Raw genomic sequence first — 24,854 nt, 5'->3', positions numbered from 1 at the left:
CGCAGGGCGCAGAGGCACCGGAGTCAGTGCCCACCGGCCCCGCAGACGGAGCCCAGTCGGGAGAACCCTAGCCCGGCCCCGCGCAGCTCCTCAACAGTCCGGGAGCTGTCCCTTCAGCACCGCCGCCGGAGCCGGAGCCCGAGTCGGAGCGCAATCCAGCGGAGAGCCCCAGATCCAGCCGGAGCGCACGGAGCGCAGCGCTCCGCGGCAGCAGCACAAAACAGCACCCCTGGTGCCCCTGCCCGGGGGCCCGCCATCTCTTCCGAGAGGCGGGGAGAAGGAGAGAGGAGGGCGGGCGAGCGGACAGGCGCGCCTGCCACCGGGGGGAGCAGGCAGCCAGGCAAGGAGAGGGAGGGGGCCGGAGTCCGCCCTGCGCCCCGAGCTGCAGCCGGGCCACGCAGGGAGGAAGGCAGCGGGCATCCATCTCCCCTGCGCCGAGAGCGCGCTGCGACGACCACCTCACAGCAGAGCGCGAGTTTCCCGGCTCCCTCTCCTCCTTTCCCCTCCCCCTTCCAGGAGCTGATCCATGTCCGGCCCTGGAAGCAGCTGACCTTCCCCCCGATAGCTTTGTGTCGATTTCTCTATCTTTCCGCTGAGATGGGGACGGGAGCCCGGCCCCCCCACCCTCTTTTTCCTCCTCCCCGGGCTCGCCGCTGAGCGCCACCTCCTCCCCCAACCCCCCGCAACCCTTTCCCTCTCTCCCTCCCTCCCTTCTTTCCTCCTCTGCCTCCTCCGCAGCCGGACTAGCTCCCTCCCACATCTGGCGCCCGGAGACCCTGGGGATCCCGCGCACACTCCCTTGAACCAGCACCCGACAGGAAGCGCCCTGAAGGGCTTGGGTTGCTCTCGGAGTAGCCGGAGCCCGGTCCTCTGTCCCCCCGACGGCTGGGGGGAGGGGGGAGGAGGCCGCGCGCCCCCCTCCCCGGCGCCAACTCCCCCTGGCGGCCGCTCCCATGGGTGTCGCTGGGCCGCGCCATGCCTAAGGAGGCGCCGCGATGGGCCAAGGGGACGAAAGCGAGCGCATCGTGATCAACGTGGGCGGCACGCGCCACCAGACGTACCGCTCGACGCTGCGCACGCTGCCCGGCACGCGGCTCGCCTGGCTGGCGGAGCCCGACGCCCACAGCCACTTCGACTATGACCCGCGCGCAGACGAGTTCTTTTTCGACCGCCACCCCGGCGTCTTCGCGCACATCCTGAACTACTACCGCACGGGCAAGCTGCACTGCCCGGCCGACGTGTGCGGGCCACTCTACGAGGAGGAGCTGGCCTTCTGGGGCATCGACGAGACCGACGTGGAGCCCTGCTGCTGGATGACTTACCGCCAGCACCGCGACGCCGAGGAGGCGCTGGACAGCTTCGGCGGCGCGCCCCTGGACAACAGCGCGGACGACGCGGACGCCGACGGCCCCGGCGACTCAGGCGACGGCGAGGACGAGTTGGAGATGACCAAGCGCCTGGCGCTCAGCGACTCCCCAGACGGACGGCCTGGCGGCTTCTGGCGCCGCTGGCAGCCGCGCATCTGGGCCCTCTTCGAGGACCCCTACTCATCCCGCTACGCGAGGGTAAGTGACAACTTAGCCATGAGAAGAGTGGGGCGGGGAAGGCAGTGTTCTCTGCCTCCCGCGGGCAGGGTTGGATCCGAGAACTGGTGCCCCGGAGTCAAAGCAGAAAGGAGGATGTTTGTGCGCGTGTGACAGAGACAGTGACTCTCCTCAAGGGTGGCTAGCTTTGTACACATGTAAAGGTCTGTGTATTTCTGAATTTCATATGTATAAGTGAGTATGAATGGGTGTGTTTGTGTGCATGAGTTGATAGTGTGCGCATATTTATGTAAGTGTGGTGGTGTATATTTGGGTGGGTAATGTATGTGGTGAGAATGAGCAAGCATGTGTGTATGTTTGAGTGTGCAGGCGTGCCTGTGCATGCACATCACCATCTCTGCAGGTGTACAGGGTGAAGCTCTGAACTGTCCTTTAGATTTTGGTGTGGGGAGGGAAGTAGGAGTCCTTCCTCTCTCCCAGGTAAGGTGCATGTGGGACCAGCCAGGGCCCACAGAAGAGGGCTTGAGACCTGATCTGCTGTGTGAGATAGACCACCCCACCCCGCGGAGCAGCCTCAGAGCATCCCAGGGAGATGATCAAGGGGCAGTCTTTATGGCTAATTAACTGATAGATGGTGGAGCTGGGGGAGGGTGTGATCCCTCTGAGACCTGCTCCTAGAAACAGAGCCTGCCCTTCTTTCTTGTCAAAAGAAGAGATGGCTGGAGGGGTCCTCTGGGCTTCTGCCTGTGCTTCCTCTAGGACCTGTCCGGACAGGGAGGGCATCTACAGGGGTGTGAGAGGGAGGTATGTCTTCATCAACCACTCCCCTTTAGTGACAGCAGCTTGTTGCCAGGGAGAAAGGGTACCCTGCTGCCCACCCAGGCCCATCAAATGGCTTCTCCAATCAGTTCCCTCAAATGTAAAGAGAGAGAGGGGGCCTGGTGAATTCTAAGGGTCTTTGCTGCTTCACTGAGCCCAAAAGGGAGACAGGGGTAGCAGCCACCTACCCTGGAAGAAACCCCTCTTGCCTTTGCTAGGCTCTGCCCTCAGAGATCTGAACAGAGGGGAAGGGTCAGAGTTGGGAATTTAAAGCAGAGTCCCTCCCCAGTGTGTGAGCCACCCCCTAATCCCCTCCCAGGCAAGACATTACCTTCAATGCCCTATCTCCTTTACTGCTCCACACCCCTTCCCTCCTGCCCTCGAACTGGGGATGGAGGTTCTGGCAGGGGAGGGAGCAGGAGTGCCTCCCCGGCTGACTTCAGTGGGGAGAAGGGACCAGGGGCACGGAAGCTTCCACGGCAGGAAAAGGCTGTGTTTAGGCACAGGCCTGATGGACGTGTTACTGAGATCAAACACTCAGTGTTTTAGCATCTGAGGGAGAGGGCAACAGGTCTTATATATTAAATCCTAGATCAGATATGTGTGTGTGTTTGGGGCGGGGAGGGGGTGTGTGGACGTGCAGTAATAGGGAGATAGTTAAACCCTCCGTTTTGAGGAGCCTGCCCAAGGTCACCCAGGGAGTTAGAGGCCATGGTGTACTAGGACCCAAGTCCCCTGGGACCCCGTCCTCCACTCAGCTGGCCACCAGCTCCCTGCCATCTCCAGAGGAGACTGGGATCCTCAGAGGTCTCCCTCCTCCCCTCTCCTGACAGAGGCCACCATAGCCAGGGGATTATGTAACTGGAAGCTGTAGCTGAGCTGTGAGGAGGGGCAGGAGAAAGGGGACTGGGAGGTTGAACTGGGGCATGTGGGGGCAGGGGGCAAGGGGAGTAGAGGCCTAGGTTAGAGCAGCTGCCCATTAGCCTGCATTTGACCTTGGGAAGCATCTTGCTACCACCACCACCACCCCCTTGGCCCCAGAAGCAAAGAGTAGGCCCAACTTCCATATGGTCCTCTCCACCTCCTGGCGCTCTACCAAGAGGCTGAGTCCCCCCACCCGACTCCTGGGGTCAGCTTCAGGCTCTGACCCTAGCCCCTGAGTTTCAGGATAGGCAGGGGTCATGTGGGACATATTTAGCCCCTTGCCCTGTCCATCTCCTCCCACTGGCCATTCCCCCATGCAGATACAAGAGTTGGCTAAAGGCGGTTGGCTAAAGAATCTTACAGAAAAGTCCTGATTCTCTCCAGCGTCCACTGAAGAGCAGACTGAGGGAAAAGTTGAGCAGTGGTTGGGGGTGGGGTGGGGTGCTTAGAAGGTGCCCCCCTCAGCCTATCTGTGCGACATTCTTTCCCCAGTGGCCACATAGAGTTGTTCCAGCTCCCTCGGGTGACAGCTGAGGACACTGGGGCCTGCCCAAGGGCACACAGGAAGTGAGGGCAGAGCCTGGATTAGAACCCAGGCTTCCCGCTGCACACCCGGCCGGCCTAGCTGCATTGCGCTGCCTCTCTGCGGCTCATCTGCGCAGAGCCCAGCCGGCTGCCCGCCCGCTCTCCCTCCTCCATCTCGGCTCCTCGGCCGCCCTCACCTTTGTTTACCCCTCCCCCTCGCGGGCCCCAGGCCGCCTCAGATTGCTGTGTCGGGATTCAAATGTTTATTCAGGATTCCAGACCACAATCCTGTGTGTGACATTGTAGATGTGTGTGAAAGACAAGCTGTATGTGTGAGAATCTGTGTAAGAGAGATTCTGTGTGGATGTGAGAGGTTCTTCATGTGTGTGTGTGTGTGTATGTGTGTGTAAGGCCACATGAGAATAAAAGCATGTGTGAGTGAGACTCTGGGGGCGGGTGTGTGTGTTGAGACTGACTACGTGAGAGAGATTCTGTGTGTTTCTGTATCAGAGTAATCCCATGTGAGTGTGAAAAAGACAGATTCTGTGGGTTCTGAGAGATGGACTTTGTGTGTGAGAATGAGATTGTGTGGGAAAGAGTGCGTATATAAGAGAGAGGGGGGACTGTATATGTCCGAAAGATGCTCTGTGCATGTGTGAGAGAGAAGGATTCTTGGGGAGGGTGTGAGAGACTTGAGGTGAGTGTATTTCTGTGTGTGGTGGGTGGGACACTGGGAAGCTCTGCATGTAAGGTTGCGTGCACAAGACCATCTGTGTGAGAGGCTGTGTGGGGTGGGAACTCTATGTGTGTGACAGAGACCCTGTGTGTATGTGAGGCGCGTGTGAGGCAGGAACTGTGTGCGGGAACCTGGTGTCAGTGTGGCTGTGTGGACTTGTATGTGAGAGGGGCTTTGGGTTACCTGTGTGTGTGTGCCTTGAGGGAGGTGAAACTCAGACCCGCTTCCTGCCTGCTGCCTTCATCTCCTGGGACTTCTGGCCACCTTAGTGAGTGGTTTTGCCCCCTATTTTCCATCCTTAGTGGAAACACTGCTCTAGCCCAGGCCAGTTGGTTGTTGGTGCACAGTGAGGCCACCCCACTGCAGGCCTTAGTGGTGGCCCTGGGAGATACGGGCTAACTAGGCGGTGGGAGGTTCCATCTGAGCTCTTTGGAGGTGACAGTGCTGGCCAGAGCTGCTGGTTTGCTGGCCCCTCTCTCCTACTGGTTCCTGGGTTCCCAGGCTGAGGGAGTGAGGGGTAGGGAGGTGAGCTGGGGCAGGATGAGCCCAACTTGTCCTTTGGCACGAGGGGTCACGCCCCAGATACACACAAGCAAAAGATGACGACGACACTTTGTGGTAAGTGCCGTGAAGGGGCTTCCTGGGACTGTGAGAGTAAGAACTATCCCGGAGGAGGTAACTCAGGGACGGACTTTGAGGAGCAAGTAGGAATTACCCAGGCAGATGGCAGGGAACAGCAGTGCTAGCATGCAAAACTGTGGAGGTGTGGGAGCAGGCAGGGTCACATGGGAGCAGCCTGGGGCAGCTCAGCCTTGAAAACTGCCCTCCTCTCTCCCCTGGGGGCCAGCACAGGTCGGAGGCTCTTGGCTTTTATCTTTGATGTTCATGTTGTCATCAGGAACATTGCTCGGTGTCAGGTCACACATCACCAGTGGTGTGCCCTGTGCTGCAGACCAGAGTGTCCTGTGCGTGTGTGTGTCTGTGTGGACATCTCTCCCCCAAAGTCACTTGACTTTGCAGTGACAAAGAAGTGCCAGTGACCCCAAGCTTGGGAAGCCCCACCCCCACCCACCCCACTGCCCAGCTCTCCTCTGATGCCAGGTCTCCATCTCTCTTTTTGTCCCCACCTGTTTGGAACCTGATGTAGTCCTCCTCTCCCCCAACTCTCTGGGACAGATCCTCACCTGGCAGCTGGGATGAATTGCCCAGCCAGAAACTTTGGCCCTCCCTTGGGTCCCAGCTGACACTGGGATCTTGGCTTGGCATGTGGAGGGACTGGGGACAGGGGTGCTAATAGGGACTTCCTGGGCAGCTCGCCCCCACTTCAGAGCACACTGCCCCAGGTCTGGGCCCCACTTTGAGTCATGGAAACACGTGAAGGAGACCCATGAGCAGGGCAGAAGGGCTTGGTGCCTTCCCCTCTGGCCACCCTAAGCACTCCTCACCATACTGTGTCCCCCATCCGGTGTTCCTCACCTTCTCACAATGCTTTGACAGGTGTCCGCGTGTCTTTGAATGGTAGACAGCCTCCCCTGCGCCAGCTCCCCAACCAGTAATGAAAGTCACCAAGCGAGTGTCTTCTGGTCAGCTTCTCAGCCTCTTCACCTCTAAAATGGGCATAATGATAGAACCTGTCCCAGAGGGTTGATGGAAAGATGAACTGAGTTATCTACATGTTGGTGGAAAGCCCCAAGTCACAGGGCCTGGCATGTAGTCAGTGCTCAATAAATGTTGGCTTCTGTTATTAAACTCCTGTTGGTTGGATTAGCATTTCACTCCATGACTTTCTCTAGACTCCACCCTTTGCCCTCTGTCCTAAGCCTACTATCCTGGTTTCCAGCCATCTTTGTGTCCCCCCGGCCCAGCTTCCTGCAGCTTCCTGACTCCTGTCCTGCCTCCAGCCCCTGGCCCTTCCATGTCACCCTCCACTTGTAAGCCACAGAGATCTCTTCAACTCACAAATCTGTCAGCTTACAGCCTTGCCTTCTTGAAACCCTTCGGTGCTTCCCCAGCCCGTTCTGTGGTCCCCTGGGCCCGGCCTGTCTCTCTAGGCTCCTCCGGCCTGGCTCTCTCCATTACATCAGATGAGCTTCAGTCATCCCGGCCGCAATTCATTTTCTTGCACGTGACAGGTCCCCCTGCCTCACGGCCTTTGCATATGCTGTTCCCTCTGGAGCACTCTTTCCTCCTGAGTTGCCCCTCTTTCTCCCTGAAACCCCTCCTCAAACCTCAGTTCCCTGGAAATGCCTTTCTGGACCCCACAGGCTGGGTCTAGGACCAGAGTCCTTCCCTTTAAAGTAGCAATCTAGTGTGTAATAAAATGCTCATTAGCAGTCTTGCTTGATTCCAATCTGTCTCCTACTCCAGAATCCAAGCTTCTTATATACTCAGTTTAATAGGAGCCATTATTGAAACAGATGAGGAAGGCAAGGCCCAGAGAGGTGTGCTTTGTCCAAGGTCCCAGTGAACAAGTTAGGGGGCTGGTTTAGGAACTCAGGTCTTCAACTCCTGGTTCCGTACCTGGGAGCCCCGTCCACCTTACAACACTTCAGCGAGTGCCGGGGTCTGGCCCTCCAGGGGCAGGAATCTGTGCTCCCTAACTCTGGGCAGTCTAGAATGTGCCAGAGCTTTAGAGGAGACTGGCCTGAACCTCCAAGAGAGAGAAGTATGTTGTTTCAGAGGCGGTGAAGGGAGCTGGTGGGGGCTCGTTCCAGGGCCCACCACCTGGACCAAGGATCTCGGGGCCTCCCAAGACAGCTGAATATAGTGCTATGACTATTCTGAGCAGTCCCATGACCAGTGTATTCACTCTGGACCGAAAGGTCAGGGCCTCAAGCTGCGGCCTCCCATGGGCCCTGGGCCAGCCTGGCCACACCATGGGTGCAGGCTCCAGGGAAAGGGGAACCTAGGAGGCTCCAGAGACGGTTAGATGCCCAACCCTAGTGCCGGAGAACAACTTGAGGGGAGGGACTGCCCTTCATATGCACAGGACTGTTGGGTGCTGCCAGGCCACCTCTAGCTACTGCCCTCATCCGGCAGAGGAAAATCAGGCTCAGAGCAGGGAAGACACTTGCCTAAGACCACACAGCCCATCAACGAGGCTCAAACTCTACCCCAAGCCTCTTGGCCTAAGGGCTGGCCATTTGTATTTATTTGCTCTCTCAGTTTTAAGAGAATATTAAATTCCACCTGGGCAGCAGTTAGGTGCCCTCCTTCCTCCCTTCCCCACTTGCCTCCCAGGGCCCAGTACAGCTGGTAGAGACCTCTCTTAGCCAGTCAACCCAGACTTGGCCCAGATCCTGTATTCATCCCCTAGGCCAAATTTTCCAGAAGCCCCTTCCTTGAGTCAACGTACTAATGGCTACTGTTTACTACCCAGGTGGTGTTAGTGGTAAAGAACTCTCCTGCCAATGCAGGAAATTTAAGAGACTCAAGTTCAATCCCTGGGTCAGGAAGATCTCCTGAAGCAGGAAAGGGCAACCCACTCCTGTATTCTTGCCTGGAGAATGCCACACACAGAGGAGCCTGGCAGGCTACAGTCCATAGCGTCACACAGAGTCAGACACAACTGAAGCGACTTAGCACACATGCACTTTATTTACTAAAGCACTTACTATGTATCAGACAGCCTTAAGGATTTGATTTACGTATTCTCATTCAATTGTCATACGAATGCCCATGGAGCTGTACCATTATTATCACACCAATGTCCCAGATGAGGCTGTTGCAGCTCAGAGAGGTTAAGTAGCCTTTCCAAGGTCATTGTAGACCCTGAGTAGTGGACCAGCATTTAGCTGTGGGACCACCTGACCCCGGAGCTCCGTCCATAACCACTATTCAGTACCGCTTCTTGTTGTTATTCCAGGGTACTGGGGGCTGTGGCTGGCCGTGGCCCGGGCTTGGGTTTCCTTCTGTTTTCCTTCCTCCTTCAGCAAACTCTCTTTCCCAGAAACCTGTTTGGGAATCCTGCTCTGCAGTTCTGGCCCCTGAACCATGGCAGGTGAAGGCCCAGCCTGGTGGGGTAAGATGATGCACTGGCAGCCCCTGGAAAGAGACTTTTCAGAAGGTGCCTCTCCTGCCCCTGCCAGCCATGCAGGCCCCGGGAAATGACTGGGGGGCTTGGGAGGATCAGAAGCTATCCTGCGAGAGATGACACCTGGTGAGCATGCTGGCTCCTCCTCAGCTCCGCATTCAAGGCCTTCTGCTCTGGAAGCCGGCCACGGGTCCTGCTGCTCCCTTCTGCCAGGCTCCTCCCTTCTGCTAGGCTCCTCCCTTTTGCCAGGCTCCTCCCTTCCGCCTGGCTCCTCCCTGACCTCATCATCTGAACCTCAGTCCAGCCTCCAGGTTTTTGCTCATCTATTCCCTCTCCCAGTAGCCTTTCTAGTTTTTGCTGAACCGAAAATCCATTCCCCCAGGTCCCTAATGCTTAGCCTGACTGCTCCTGCCCTCACTGACTCCTTTGGGAGTACAGGGTCTGGGTTGGGCAAGAAGTCACAGGCTTGCCTGATTTGAGCTGACAGTCAGTGGGTCACTCCTGGGGGCCTGGGGCTTAGCACCAGCCCAGGGACGAGGAGAGAAGAGGCCGCAGACAGGACCCCCATTGTGGGCATGAGGCAGCTACCCCAGAACAAGATCTGTAGCCAGGCCACTAAGCCAACCAGGCTCCCATAGGCAGGTCCCATTGTCCCTTCAGGCTATAGTTCCCCTTTGGAAGATAGTTCAGTCGCTCAGTCGTGTCCGACTCTTTGCGACCCCATGAATCGCAGCACACCAGGACTCCCTGTCCATCACCAACTCCCAGAGTTTACTCAAACTCATGTCCATCAAGTGGGTGATGCCATCCAGCCATCTCATCCTCTGTCGTCCCCTTCTCCTCCTGCCCCATATCCCTCCCAGCATCAGGGTCTTTTCCAGTGAGTCAACTCTTTGCATGAGGTGGCCAAAGTACTGGAGTTTCAGCTTTAGCATCAGTCCTTCCAATGAACACCCAGGACTGATCTCCTTTAGAATGGACTGGTAGAGGACCTTCTAAATCAGCAGTCCCCAACCTTTTTGACCACAGGGACCAGTTTCGTGGAAGGCAGGTTTTCCATGAACCAGGGTGGAGGATGGCTTCAGGATGATTCAAGCACAATACATTTATTATACACTTTATTTCTATTATTATTATATCAGCTCCACTTCAGGTCACAGGGCATTAGATCTCAGAGACTGTGGACCCCTGTTCTAAATGACCACCAAGTCCCTTCGCCACTCTGACACTCCAGGAGGCTAGAGTTCCAAGCTTCAGCTTCCCGGAGGCACCGTGGGAGCCAGGGTGTACGTGCATGCTGAGTTATTTCGGTTGTCTCTGACTCTTTGTGACCCTGTGGACCGTAGCTCGCCGGGCTCCTCCATCCATGGGATTCTCCAGGCATGAATCCTGGAGTGGGTTGCCATGCCCTCCTCCAGGGGATCTTCCCAACCCAGGGACTGAAACTGCATCTCTTGTGTATCTTGCACTGACAGGCAGGTTCTTTACCACTGGTGCCACCTGAGAAGCCCCGGGAGCCGGGTTAGTCCTTTCCTACTTCTCCTTCCACATTCTGCGCCCAGCTCCTCTCTAGGGCACATGTGAGCTCTCCTGGTATCAAGCGGGCAGGAGCCCAGGGGAGGGGGTCTGAGAAGCTTTCCCCTACATTCATTCAGGCTCCCGTAGTAATCCCTTCCTACCTGGCGTCGCCACAGGTGCTAGGCCCCTGGGAGTCACCGGGTGTGTAGACTCCCCCAGTCCTCTCATGGCACAAATCGGGGGGTACCACCTCTCTATGGTGTGCTTGCTCTGGCCCAGTGGGTGGCACCTCCAGCTCTCTTCTCCAGGCCCTTCTCTTAGCTGTCTGCCCTTCGCGAGTTGCAGAAAGGTGTACTGAGAGACGAGATGCTATGCCAGACTCTAGGGGCTGGAGCAGGGCAGGCTGGGGCTATCTTCGATGGTGCCGAGGCACTGCAGAGAAGGGAGGCAGTGGGCTGCTGCTGTGCTGGATGGGCCAGGGGTGTTTGCAATCATTGTAATGGGGCTAGAGGGGTGTTTCTGGGGACCCCCATCCATGGGTAACTTACAGTTTACTTAGGATCCTTCAAAAACGTCAGGCTTGAACATCCCTGGCAATCCACTGGTTACGATTCCACACTCCCAACACAGAGCACAGGTTCAGTCCTTGGTCAGGGAAGATCCCACATGCTGAGCAGCCAAAAGCAGAAGACAGGTCAAACTCCTGGGCTCTGTCCCTGGAGAACTTGACTCCTGGGTCTGGAAGGAGATGGTCAGGATGCCTATGCTCCAGAGTCTGTTCTCCGGCGATGCTGATACTCAGAGAAGGAGGATTTGCCATGGGGTCTGGGACACAGGGGTTCTTGCTCCTCAGTGTGGTCCTCTGACCAAGAGAATCAACATCACCTGGGCACTTGGCAGAAAGAAAGCATTTCAGGTCCCAGCCCTGCCCCCAGCCCTACTGATTCAGAATCTGCATTTTAACAAGATCCTCAGATGAATCATACGCACACCAGATTCTGAGAAGTGCTGAGGCAGGAAACCGTTCCCAGTGGAGGGGAAGTATCAGGACACAAAGAGGCCTGGACGGGTATGTGCTGGTTGGCAGAGCTTCGTGGGTGATTCTGATCTTTCCTTGTGCCCAAGACGCTGACATCGGGGTGGTGTGCCTGGAGGCTGAGGCCCCAGCTGGATAAATGACAGCCGCTTCCATCTAGGTGCTGAGACCAAAAACCTTGGCACCCATCCGTTATTCCTCGCTTTTTCTCACACATCAGCAAATCCTGTTGTCTCTGTACTGAAAATACAGCCAGAACCTGACCTTGTCATATTGCCTCCACTGCTACCTCCCTGGCTGAAGCCACCATCGTCTCTCCCCCGGATTCCTGTGAACTGTCCGCTTGCTTCTGCCCTTTGCAGCACCTTCTGCGCACAGCAGCCAGGGCCCTCCTGGTCAAACGCTTGCCAGGTTGAGCCACCCCTGTACTCTGCTCAGTCAGGGAGCAGCCCGGGCCCCTGCAAGGGTTATAAGGCTCCTCAGGAGCTGCCCGCACCCAGCCTCCCCCTCCGCTCTCTTTCCTCCCCGCTCATTCTGGCTCCTTGGTTTTCCACCAGCACAGCGCTTGTGCTTCTGCCTCAGGACCTGTTCTCTCGCCCTACCTTCTACCTGGAGTGCTTTCCCCTCTCTGTTTACTCCCTCATCCTCACCTCCTTTAGGCCTGTACTCAGAGGTCATCCCCTCGGGTTGCACCCTTGCGTTCCCTTCACCCATTTTATGCTTTCCCGTTTTCTTCTTGGCATTTAACAGCATCCAACTGTATTTTATTATTGACCTTGTTTATTGTCTGCTTCCCCCACTAGAATATGTTGTTTTTCAGTTGCCCAGCCGTGTCTGACTCTTTGCAACCCCATGAATTGCAGCACACCAGGCTTCCCTGTCCTTCACTATCTCCCGGAGTTTTCTCAAATTCATGTCTATCACGTCGGTGATGCCATCCAACCATCTCATCCTCTGTCGTCCCCTTCTCCTCCTGCCTTCAATCTTTCCCAGCATCGAGGTCTTTTCCAATGAAATAGTAAAGAACGTTCTACTGGAATATAAACTCTATATTCTTATATAAAAATAAAAGCTTCACTAGAATTTAAGCTCCAGGAAGACAGGGATTTTTGTCTTTTACCCATTGTTCTGTGCTTGGTATCTGGAATAGGGCCTGGCACATAGCGGGTTCTAAATACATAGTCATTGGGAGAATAAATAAGGAGACCAGAGTTCAAGACCTAGGCCAGACATCGGCACCACGCCTCAGAGCCTATTACTGGCTGACCCCGTCTTTCTTTGTCTCACCTGGGAACACAAGCCCTCCATCCCAACTCACTGCCCACAACCAGAGCTCAGAGACTGAAAAAGTATTTTTGAAAACCAGGATGTGCAAGCTCTTGGGATGGTGACATTGTGCATTGCAAGGACTCTGAGTTCCCACGTCCACCTGGTCCCGCCGAATGCCCACATCTGACTTCCTTTGGGACTCTGTTTCTCCTAAAGACTAGCCAGGTTCTTTTTCTCCCTCTCCCTCCCCACGTCCTTCCCCGTTCACCTCCTTCCCTCGCTTTACCCCTCCCATCGTCCCCTTTCCTCTGTCAGCTGTGTTTGCGTGCAGTTCTAGGCATTAGTTACTGGCTTTCAGTACAGACTCATCCCCTGGAAGTCCTCGGATGCCTTTTGTCCCAAATTCCCCTGCTTAAAGCCACAGTCCTGTGTTCAGTAGAAAGTGCATGGGCTTCGGGGCGGCCCCCACTTCCTAGTGACCGATCTTAGCGATATGCCCTGGAGCCCCGTTCTCTCCTTAAGAGTGTGGCCTCTTGAGCCAGGAGCCCTGCTTTCGAATCCCAGCCCCACTTCCTCTTTTCAGCTGTGTGACCTTGGACAAGTTCCCTAACCTGTCTGTGCCTCAAGAGAGGGTTATTAATAGCACCTGACTCATAGGGAAGTCGGGAGGATTGAATGTGTTAAGCACTTAGCCCAGAACCCGAAACATAATAAGTGCTTAATTATCGTGGGTTCCATTATTGTCTTTTTAACGGTGCTTGGCTCTAGAAGAACCAGATCCTGGCCTGTTCACTACCCGCTTCCTTTTTCAGCAACTGACCCTCCCTTCAATACCTCTCTGAGGGTCACCTCACCTACTTGGCCCCAGGGGCCCCTTCTTCCAGAATCACCTCTCTCCCAGGAACCAGATCTCAGTGGTGTCATCCATGGAGGCAGGCCTGGGTTCGTCTTGGTCCTGCCGTAAACCTGCCGTGTGTCATGGGCAGGTCATAGCCCTCTTCAGAGGGCTCGGTCACCCCCTCTGTTGTCACGGGCAGCTCACCCCTGCTCTGCCTCCCTCCCCAGGTGTAGGGGGGTGAGAGAGCTGGATGATGGAACTCCCGCCCGTGGGCAGAGAGGGAGGGAGGCCACTGACATCAGGCTGTGGTCGGGAGCCAAGCCCAGGGACCTAAGATGCTGACAAGTGTGCCAGCGTGGTGGGGGTGGTGGGCCAGGGCCAGGCATCACAGCACAGGGTGTTGAGACATCTTTACAGGGGATGCACAGGCACAGAGAGCAGTGGCAGCAGGGCCCAGGCCGACCCCAGGAGCTGTTGGGGCCTCGGGGCTAAGGACTGGGGCTCCTGTTGGTGCCAGTGGGCAGTACCTGTCCTCAGGCTGGACTGCCCCACCAGGCTGAGTGGGGACAGGCTAATTTTAGCTGGAGTAGCCCCAGAAACTGAGCTCAGGGGGCCAGAGCCAGCCTTGCTGGGCCCAGGGTCTAATACTCTATCAGCCGGGCCCACGGCAGCCAGAGGAAGCTCACTCAAGCCTCAGGGCCTCAGATGCATGCCCTTTCTACCCTGGCTTAACTTGGCCCTTCCCCTGCCAGCCTGGCACCCCTAATCCTGCTTTACTTTGCCCCTGACCCTCCACCCATGGTGCACCCCATCTCACCTTCTACCTCCCCCATCCACAGTGCAGGAAGGGACTGCTGTCCCTGTGCCCCGACTGTCCACATGAGGACAGTCTGTGTGGTTCCCCTGCCAGGGGGCTGCTCTTAGCACCTGGTCATTCATTCCACAAATATTTATTGAGCACCTACTTACTAGGCTGCAGACACCGTTCTAGAAGCTGGGAGTAGAGCAAAGAATAAAGCAGTCACGAATCCCTGCTCTCAAGAAGCTTACATTCTCGAGCAGGGAGAATAAAAAGAAAGAAATACATGTACTATTTCGTGTGTCAGATGGTAAGAAGTACTAGGGGGATATACAATGGAGGGAAGACCCGGGGAAGGCTGGAGGTGATGACTTAGCTCCTGTGGCAGGGAAGGCCTCCCTGGGCAGGTGATGTTTCAGCAAAGACTTGCAGGAGGAGAGGGAGGAAGACATGTGGCATCTGCAGAGCACAGTGAATAGGACAGGCAAAATCCCCAAGCAGCTGTGTGCCTGGGGTTCAAGGCGCAGAGAGAGACCAGGGTCCAGGGCTGAACCGGGGGACAGTGGAAGGAGAGCAGAGCTGCGCACAGCCCCCTGGGGTCCCTGACAGTGGGATCTTACCCACAGTGCGTGTCCTCCCAGCACTTGGCTGTGCTCACATCTGCACTGCCATCTCCTCCCCTCGCCTGGCCAAAGGCGCTGCCCAGTCGGACCTTCAGGAAGCTGGGCCTCAGGGAAGGGCTCTTGCTTCACCATCCTGGGGGACCTCTGTCCTCTCCTCAAAGGCAGCTGCGCCCAGGAGGAGACATGGGGGCCACATGGGGCTGCCACCAGGGTAGGGGTGGAGGGTGAGCTGCTCTCTGAGGGGTTTTTGGGCTGGATGTTGGTGAGGGAGTCAGAGGTGAGGGGCCCGTTCAGGCAAAGGTCCCGTCTGCAGTTTCCTGTGGCAGAACCCTCACTCCGAGTGTGCTGAGAGAGATGGTTAGCATGGTGGTGATGGGCCAGACTGGAGCCAGGCTGCTGGGGTCCAAATGTAGCTCTGTTGGCTGTGAGCCGTATGACCTTGTCAGCCTTGGCTGCCTCAGCTGTAAAGGGTGTTCTGCAGACGCTGGCCTCACCTGCTGTGGGGGGTTCTGAGAACATGAACCTGATGTCTGTGAAGAGGGGTGCTGTAACGGGGGGCTTCAGTGGTTCCCCAGGGCCCTTCTCTGCCTGTGCAGGTGGTAGAATGGGAGAGTGGGACTCCCCTGGACCTTGTCAGCAGGACAGGACTGAACATACTTTGGAGCACAGCCTCCTGCCGGGGCCACCATCTTAGCACTTAGAGATGAATGTTTTATGCTCAACCTCAGGGGCTCTCTGAGCAGCTGGGAAGAACATGGCCACCCACTGGGTCACCTGGAGACAGCCTGAGCCCTGGGCTGAGGGCTGCCCTCTTGGAAGCCCACAGGGCTGTCATCTGCTAAGGGTCAGCCCCGGACAGCGTGCTTCTCCTCGTGGTGCCGTGGGGGCTGGTCACATGCGCCTGAGCGGCCCGCACCCTGGAACACGGCCCTTGTCCTTCTGAGCCTTAGTTGCCTCACCTATACACGATGGTGTCACCTGCTTCTCAGGGATGCCGGGAGAATCCACTCAGACCAGAGGCAGAAAAGTAGTTTCTCAGGGAGAAAATATAGTTCAGAACAGGGCTGTGGTTGGGTGTGGGGTCGGGGGGCGGCAGTGAGGGGAGACCAGATCCTAAAGGCAGAGGGAATGTGAGGAGCAGACAGAGTAGAGACGACAGGACAAGACTTGGACCTGACTGGGCCTGGCTTTTGGTGCCCCCCGCCTCAGCGTGGGCTTGGGCATGTGGCTTGAGCCCATTTCCTCCTGTGTGAGATGGGGAAGAGTCCCAGAGGGGTGGAGCCCTCGGCACGGAGCCCGGCACACAGGAGGTGCTCACCAGGGGTTGGAGCTGGCTGTCTAGGGCACATTGAACCTAGTCCTGGGTTCAGATTCCCCGGGGATGCTGGTAGAAGGAGGCCTGGCTGAGCCACAGCCAGGGAGGCAGCCGTAGAAGCCTCGTCCGGTAGCCCCATAACCTCAGGGTCACGAACCACTGTCACCAATGATATATTTAGTGATACAAAGGTCAGAAATGCCAGATGCTGGCTTCCCTTCTGGGCGTCAGGAATCATGTCTCCCGAGGCCTGGCTGTCACCAAGAAGATATTTTTTCCTTGACTGGCAGTCTGGGGATCTGAGTAAAGGCCTCAGTGTAATAAGTCACCGTGGTTTATACTGACTTGCTGAGGCTTTCCACGTCCAAGGCTCTTCCCAGACCTTGTTGTGCTACCCCAGGAAATGTCACCCATCCTGTCTTTCCAGACTGCCCACCCTCAGCCTCCTGGCACACCAACCATTCCTCCAGGATCCCCTGTTCCCCTGCCTCCTGCCTTTGCTTATTCTGTTCCCTCCACCAAGAATGGCCTTCCTTCCACCTTTGCATATCTGAGACAGATCTAACCTTCAAAGTCAGCTTGGAGAAGGCATCCTGCCTGGAGTCTTTCCTGATCCCCCTCCTTAAGAGCCTGCTCTCCCAGGGAACTTTTCCTGCCCTCAACGCAGCTGCCCTATTGGAGTGACAGGTCTCCCCAACTCAGCTGCAGCTTCTAGAGGACAAGGACCAGCTTAAGAAATGATAGCACCTGTTATATAATATAGAGTCAGTAAGTCTTAGCTAAAACAATGTAACTCGCAACAGCCCTATGAAGTAGAAGGTTTAGATCGTATCCCTGTTTTACTGATAAAGGAAAACATGGCCAGGTCCCCTTGGGGAAATTAAGAAGGTAAACTAGAGCAGTGGTAGTGTTCCTTCTTATACTATTACGTTTTGGTTCCATGGTCAAGAGTGAGGTAGTTGAGTGGACACATGGGTGATGGACAAATAGATGAAAGAATGGATAAAAAGATGGGTATGTGGATGGATGTGGATAAGTGGATGGGAGGAAGGGTGTACAGAGGGAGAACCAGCTGGGTGGGTAGCTTGGTGGATGGGTGAATACATGGATGGATGTGAAGGTAGATGGATAAATTTCTAGTCCCTTGACTTCAAGGCAGCAGAGGAAGTCCTATCTCTCATGAAATGAAAACATTCTAGAGGATGGGATTTGGATGCTGAGGACTTCAGGGTAGAAGGCAGGGTGGAGCCACCCAGCCCATCTGTGGGTTTGCTGATACAAGGAATGGATGGTTTGTGGAGTGAAGGAGCTGGAAGCTAGAGGCAGGGACTGGCCTGGGGAACTGGCTCAATCTCAAAGGTGAAAGGCTCCGATGGAGCAGACCCAGGACGGGCTAGAAAGAAGTTGCAGGAAGAGCCATGTGAAAGGGAGGTCCTCAGGACCTGGGGGTTTTCCAGGCTCTGTGCAGCCACTGGAGGGCAGGCCATGAGAGGAGGATTGGCCTTCAATCCCTGAGGATTGACCCCAGATTGCACTGAGCATACCTGTGGTTTCAATCTGTTCTGGGGTGGGGAGGCCACTCTTTCTCCTTAGGTCCCCAGCCTTGGCAAGCAGGCTTCCTTAATACCCCTGATGTGCTGGCTGAGGAGGTGCTCTCCTGAGACCCTGGATGAGCCTGGCTCAGGTATGCTGAGGTCCATCCACACCCAACTGCTTTTCTCCATCAATCCCCAAGCTCTAGACACAAGCTCCAAGGCTTTTAATTGCCTAGCAAGGGCCAGTCGAGGGACCATGGACCTGGGGGTCAAGAGTTGAGGGCTTGACAGCTTAGAGGCAACTAGTCTGGAGCTGAGGCGCTCCCTTTGCATAAGGCATAGTGCTGAGCCTACCAGGCCCCCTCCCCAAGCCCTGCTTCAACGTTCCCCAGCACCAGGCTGCACCCGCTGCACACACATGCATACACACACACACTGGTCCCGGCGATCTCCCTGGGAAACCAGGTCCCAGTGAGAGTGCCTGGTGTGCTGCTAACTGCTTATTACAGTCACGGCTACAGCTAAGTATAGCTCTAGCACACACAAGACCAAGACAACAGGGAGAGTCTTTCCATAAAACAGCTCAACATGCAAACACATAAACATCCGCAGATGCATGCTCCCCACGCTCATGGGCTTGGACACTCATGAACCCATAGTTGCCCCAATACAAAGTTTTATTCATTCACCCAGGCAGTCATTCAGTCAGTGTTTATCCAGGGGTAAGGCGTGTGGTTAAGAGCATGTGTTCTGGAGTCATGGAAAGCTGGGTTTCAAATCCTAACTCCATCACCTTCCAGGTGTCTGATCACGGGCAACTTCTTCAACCTCGCTGAGCCTCAGTTTCCTTCTTTGTGAAATTGGGATGGTAACTGCAGTGTGGACCTCTGAGATGGTGCAGGGGTCAATGAGATGGGGCAATGGGAGTGCTGGTGATGAATCCGGCTCAGGAGGTAGCACACAGCGGATGTTTTTACCCACTGTTGAATTCCTACTATTTGCCTTCCCCAGTGCCGGAAGCTTTATTTAAAGCTGGGATTTCTGGAGGTTTCTGTGCAAAGTAAAATAGGCACTCAGTGAATGTATGAAGCTTGAATGAATGACCATGTGAGTGAAAGCTGCATCCATGGCTCGCTGGATGGAAGACTCCATGCTCACTTGTCTCTCGTCCAGGCTGTGTCTCTGGCAGGACTGGGATGTTCTTACAGGTAACGTGGGGATCCTACAAAAAGAACTGGAGCGGGTCTGAGCCCCCTCTCATTTCGCAGATGGGGAAATGGCAGCACAATGGTACCAGGCAGAGGGCATCGTCCAGGCCAAACATTCGGCCCTGAGTCTAGAGCTACCGCCGTGAGCCAGCCTAGCACAGCAGCCCAGCACAACGATGGTATCTGGTTCAGCCGCAGCCTCTGAGTCTCTGAGCCTGCTCAGGCCACAGGCCCGGCCCTGGCTTGGGCAAACACAGGAGTCATACAGCCGTAGCAGAGCCTTGGCTGGGGCTGCCAGGCAGGCTGGGGCCTCTGGGCTGGCCCTAGACAGCGCTCCATCCACTGGAGCAGGGGCTGGCATTTCATCCAGCTTGGGTAGGAAACAAGATTCAGGATTTGAGAGCAGTGTCACCGTTCCCTACCTTTGAATAGGCCAGCAGCTGAACTGCCTGGCCTTTCTCCTCCCATTGCACCTCCTCAAAAAGAAAGTGACATTTCCTGGTGCTTTTTTAAGCCCAGGCTGGCTGGGCCAGGCCCGGGTGTGGGGTGGGGAGGGGGCGGGCGGCACTGGGAGTCACACAGCCCGAGTCTCTCCTCACCTTGAGTGATCTCGAGGTGCTGGGAATAGATGTGGTCTCATCTCCTCGCCGTGTGTCCCAGGTTCCAGCATCTTCACCCCAGGGCCTGCACTTGGGTTTTGAATTTCATGTTCCCATGACAGTTCTGCCCCCTAGGCAGGACTCAGGCTGTTGAATTCCATAGCAAGCGCCTTCAGCTGGCAGCCTGCTGGGAAGGGAGACTCTGTCTGGCCTCTGAAAAGGAACTTTGGTGCCCTTGTGCCCATTCTCCTCATTCATGTTCTCAGCCGGTAACGGTCTTTGTGCCCCTGGACAAGAGATGAGTGTGATTGGGCCTGCCACCTGTGTAGACAGGAGTCTGCTGTCAACGAGTATACCCATTGCCAGTGTAGACCTGGATCTGCTCTTGGTCACAGTGCCCCTTGCCAGTGTAACACACCACCTCTGTGGGAATGAAGCTGATGACAACACAGCGAAATCATTAGTGACTGCATCCAAGGCCAGGTTCATCACGGATTCATGGAGAGAGATTATACTTTTACCAGCATGGATATCAATCTGCTGTGAGTGTGGCCAGTGCTGGTGTAAACACAAGTTCGAAGCCAACGACTGTGCGTGTTGCAGGGTAGAGGCAGATGCTGTGTTAGTGAGTCTGTGACTGCGTGCACTCTCCGTGCAGGCAAGGGAAAGTGGGCATCAGAGGAGGCGGTCACCTCCTGAGGAGGCTAAGGGAGTTGTTGTGCCCACCATGTAGACAGATGGGTTGAGACAAGCAGATGCATAGGATGGGAAGCTGTGCTCTTGCTTAGCTGTGCCCCGGGTTCCCAAGGAAGGGGCCCCTCTTCCCCTACTAGTGTGGAGCATGTGACTTGAGTCTAACGGCAGGGCCAGTCCTGATGCTCTGATCTGGCCGCCGCATGGGCCTTACATGCTAAGGAGGAGAGAGGCAAACAATAGACATGAAAATGAGCGAGTTGGATGGTGTGAAGTGCCAGCGTTGTCCAGTTGGATGCTTAGAATGGGTGAGTGTTACTGTACATACCTCGTACCTCAGTAAAGCTGGGGGAAAGTTAGTGTTTGACAAAGGGGGACGTGCTCCATGGGGCGAGCAGAAGAAGGAGAATCAGATCTGCGCGGGGTGCTGGCTGACATTTTAGAGTGGTCAGTGGGCTGCCTGCAATGACAGGAGAATGAGCCACAAGGACGCTGGGGAAGGGCACCTTAGGGCCCTAAGGCAGGCGTGTGTCTGGCATGTTTAAGGATTGTGTTTGAGGAGGCGGTGTGGCTGGAACAAGCCAGGGAGGACAGCGATAGGAGATGAGCTTGGAGGCAAATGGAGGACCCAATCCCGTGGGGACCTCGGGGTGTTGTGAGGCTCTTCCTCCAAGAGAAACGGGGAGCTGAAGCAGGGTTTTGAGCAGAGAAATGACACAATCAGATTTACATTTTAAAAGGATCATGTGGCTGCTGTGTTGAAAACACTCCTAGAGCTCCAGGAATATTGGAAGCCGAGGGACCAGTTAAGAGGCTCTTACTGTAAATCTACGGATGGGGTGGTAATTGTGGTGGTGGGAAGTGGTCAGATTCTGGATTTATTTAGATCTGAGCCAACAGGATTTCCTTACAATTAAATGTGAGGTGTGACAGAAAGAGAGGTGTCAAGGATGACTCCAGGGTTTTTTGGCAAGAATGTCCTGGGAGAATAGAGTTGCCATCTCTTGCAACGCAGAAGGCTGCCGGCAGTGGGGGTGGTATATAAGAGCTCATTTGACGTGCTGAGCTGCAGAGACAACTAGTAGACCTCCACCACAGAGCCGCGAGGGAGCTGGATGCTGGAGTCCTGATGCAGATAAGCGTTTGGGAGTGTGCAGTTAGTGGTATTTGAATAGGTGATGGTATTTAAGCTTTCAAACTGGATGGGTCACTAAGGGAATGAGTGTCAATGGAGAAGAGGACCAAGGACTGCACTCTGGAGCACCCCACAAGTTAGAAGCTGGGGACAAGATTGCCAAGGATGTCAAGAAGGAGCAGCCAGTGAGGTGGGAGGAAAATCAAGAGACTGTGGGGACCTGGAAAGTGTGACAGAAAAGAGAGAATGGTGAGCTGTCTTAGAGGTTGCTGATGGTCAAGGAAGGCAAGGATGGGGAATTGTTCCTGTTCTTTCTGTTTAGAATGCTCGTCCTCACACCTTGCATTTCCCTAGTGATTTTTACCTACCTTTCCAACCCCTGTACACTTGTCACTTCCTCCTGGGGCCCCTCCAACCCCCAGGCTTGTTGTTAAAAGCCCATCGACTGCTGTGTGCGTTCCCCCAAAGTCCTCATCTCCTCATACAAATATGTATTTGCCTGCCTGGTTATTTGATAAATGTCAGTCTTCCCCAGCAAGACCTATGGCTTGTTTTTGCGCACCTTGTACCCAGTGCCTGGCACAGGCCTGGGATAAAGCTTAAATATTTTTTGGAGGAAACACAGCTGTGGTCCCACCTGGATTGTGTCCACTGCCCTCCCTGACCTGTCCCTCTTGGGGTCATCGTTTTGTGTCTCTCAACACACACACATGCACACACATGTACACACATATGCATACCTTATGGGGAGTCAGGACCCTTGACTCAGTGCAAAAACATAAGTGGGCCCTGGGGGAAAATTTCACTGTGGATTCCTAGTGGACACTTCATAGAACTTGGAGCCTCAGTTTTCTCATCTGTCAAATGGCGGCAATAAAGGCTGTCCTGCTGATGGCCCAGCTAGTGTGTGTGTGTGTGTGTGTGAGAGAGAGAGAGAGAGAGAGAGCGTGCACACACACACACGCACACGCATGCACGGTGTTTATATGGGATTCAAAATGTGAAGATATTGTAAACTTTAGCCAGCTGTTCCTATGACATTATAATGTGTAGACAAATGTCTTCGTCCAAGGGTTGCCTGGATGGATATGAAAGAGATGTATAAATGGAAGCCCTGGAGTATGGTGGTTTTAGCATCAGAGAGACTTGGTTTCAAATTCTGCCTATTGCTTCCCAGCTGTGTGGGGTTTTATTTATTAATTTTTTTGCACACATCTTAACCACTCTGAACCTCAATTTTCTCATCTGCTAAGTGGAGTTAATGACACGTCCCCTTGGGAGGTTTTTAAAGATAAATGAGATCATGTTTGCAAGAGTAGTCATTATTCCTTTACAGCAGAGGTCAGTGAGGCTCAACAGAGCTCAGTACTCTCACCACTGAGGTGGCTGTGAGCACTGAAAAAGCATGCCATCCATGTGGCCACCTGCAAGCGGGTGCCTAACACAACCAGGCTCTGAAACAGGCCGAGAGCTGGCCCAAGACAGGAAGCATGGATGGAACCAGAGGAAGCCTGGCACACGGGAAGGACAGCTCAGGGTGGGCCCTGTGGCCTATCTGCAGGTGTGGGCAGGGCTGTCAGAGGGAGGAAGTGTCCTGGTGACCCCAGAGGGCAAAACTGGGATCCCTGGCAGAAAAAGGCAGGGAGGCTAGCTTAAATAAGAAATGCCTGTCTGGATAGCTGTCCAAAGACAGAATGTAGTCTCAGGAGTGCCTGTCACTGGTGGTCACCAGCAGAGACATCTGCTCTGGGTTATTGACCCAGCCCCAGAGGGAGTGCCTTCCAGCTCACTTCCTCATCTGGGAGTCTCATCAGGTGTTTCTTATTCCGGTCTGTGGCACAAGAAGGTTTGAGGCCCATGAGACACACGTACAACAGAATCCTTAGAAATAAGGAAGGAAAGAAAAGAAAATATGAGTTGTATAATGAAAACAAGAAATAGCAACTCTCCATACTTCCCTGATGGCTCAGATGGTAAAGCATCTGCCTATGATGTGGGAGACCTGGGTTCAATCCCTGGGCCAGGAAGATCTCCTAGAGAAGGAAATGGCAACCCACTCCAGTATCCTTGCCTGGAAAAATCCCATGGACAGAGGAGCCTGGTAGCCTACAGTCCATGGGGTCGCAAAGCGTCGGAAAAGACTGAGTGACTTTACTTTCATTTTAATACCCAGGTAAATGATGGGTTCAGCATTGAGCATCAAATTTAACTGAGCTCCCTGGCAGTCAGAGCAAAAGAGGAAATATGAAGGGTTCCATAAGTCATCATTTGCTAATAGGAAAGTAGACAAGCTCATCCGGAAACAGATATAGTTCTATATCCTAAACTAGAAGAGGAATTTCCTGTGTGGAAGGCTGGTATTCCTCCAGGTTTAAGATACTAATGGGAGGGCTTCCACCTTGCAGTGCAGGGGATGCAGCTTTGATCCCTGGTCCAGGAAGATCCCCACATGCCAAGGGGACTAAGCCCAAACGCCACAACTACTGAGCTCTGGAGTCCGAGAGCCGCAACTACCAAGCCTGTGTGCTGCGGCTCCTGAAGCCCACTCTGCCAAGAGCCCGTGCTCCACAGCAAGAGGGGCCACCTCAACGAGAAGCCCATGTACCGCAACTAGAGAAAGCCCACGTGCAGCAACAAAGACCCCACGCAGCCAAAAATAAAAAAACAAAAAAATTTAAAAGATGCTAATGGAAGATGTTTACTGCCCATTTTCCAGCAGGAACCCTCAGGTCACAGGAGCAGGTGGGAAGGGCACCTTCTCTGGGGCCCTGACACCTGGTCTTCTTGGCCTGAGGCGTGGCAGGGGAGCTCTGCGACCACACAGCCCCGCTCCTCTGAGGCTCTGGGGCTTGTGGCTGACTGAGGTCGAAACCAAGCTGGAGCAGCCTCATTCATCTCATAGGGCGCAGCCAGGCCAGCCTGCACTGTGGACGTTTCCCATGGCTGTCTAAGGAGCCTTTGGAGGGTCTGAAATGCAGGGCTTTGAAGCAAAACCAATCCTGCCACTGAGAACCTCTGAGATCTGGAGCAAGAGTCTTCTCTTCCCTAAACCCCAGACTCATCGTCTAAAAAGCAGTAGTAACAGCAGAACTTACCTCCCTGGGCTGGCGTGAGGTTTACATGAGACACGATGCTAGGAGAGCCCCAGGAAGCCTTCTCGACAGCAGGAAGCTCCGTCATCATTTTGTCACCCAAGTTAGGGCCGGGAAGCCCGGAGCTCACTGTGTGACCTTGGGTGTCCTTTCCCGTCAAGCCTCATTTCCTCACAGCCCTCAGGCTGGGGCTCACATGGAAGACCCCACGGAAGTAGGCCTGTTAATCACCCTCACTATGAGCAGCGTGAGCCCGCAGTGCTGGGTCTGGGACATGGTCCTATCTTGGGCTGCGACCCCTGGAAACAGGCTCTGAGGGGCCAGGCGTTGGCTCTCCACAAGACTCATTTTCTTCTGGTTTGTTGTTTGCAGGCAAGTAGTTGCAACAGGAGCAAAAAAAATTAGAGGGAAAAAACCTAAAGTTAGACACATTTCTCCCTTTAGCTGTTGCTGCTGTTCCTTGCAATCACTCCCCCACCCCCAACAATTTGGGTGGAAAAAACCCAAAATGCTGTGTTTGGATTTTTGTGGAGGGAAGCCTTGGCCCAGCTCCTGGAATACCAGTGTGCAAGGGAACTGGCAGTCTTGGGGTTTCTCCCTGCCCTGGAATTCC

At 54.9% G+C, this 24,854-nt stretch overlaps 1 protein-coding gene across 2 annotated transcripts in view; it reads left to right on the top strand.

The window, feature by feature from the left end:
* Positions 1 to 963: 963 nt before the first annotated feature.
* Positions 964 to 24,854, top strand: part of KCNC1 (potassium voltage-gated channel subfamily C member 1) — a 45,095-nt gene continuing 21,204 nt past the window's right edge. For both annotated transcript variants that reach the window (NM_001113281.1, NM_001013605.1), the window contains 1 exon segment: positions 964 to 1,565. In NM_001113281.1, coding sequence (NP_001106752.1) covers positions 996 to 1,565 — 570 coding nt within the window. In that variant the 5' untranslated portion in view covers positions 964 to 995.

The sequence above is a fragment of the Bos taurus genome, chromosome 15, assembly GCF_002263795.3.
Source record: "Bos taurus isolate L1 Dominette 01449 registration number 42190680 breed Hereford chromosome 15, ARS-UCD2.0, whole genome shotgun sequence".
NCBI classification, from domain to species: Eukaryota; Metazoa; Chordata; class Mammalia; order Artiodactyla; family Bovidae; genus Bos; species Bos taurus.
This window is presented reverse-complemented; position numbering and strand designations above follow the sequence as displayed.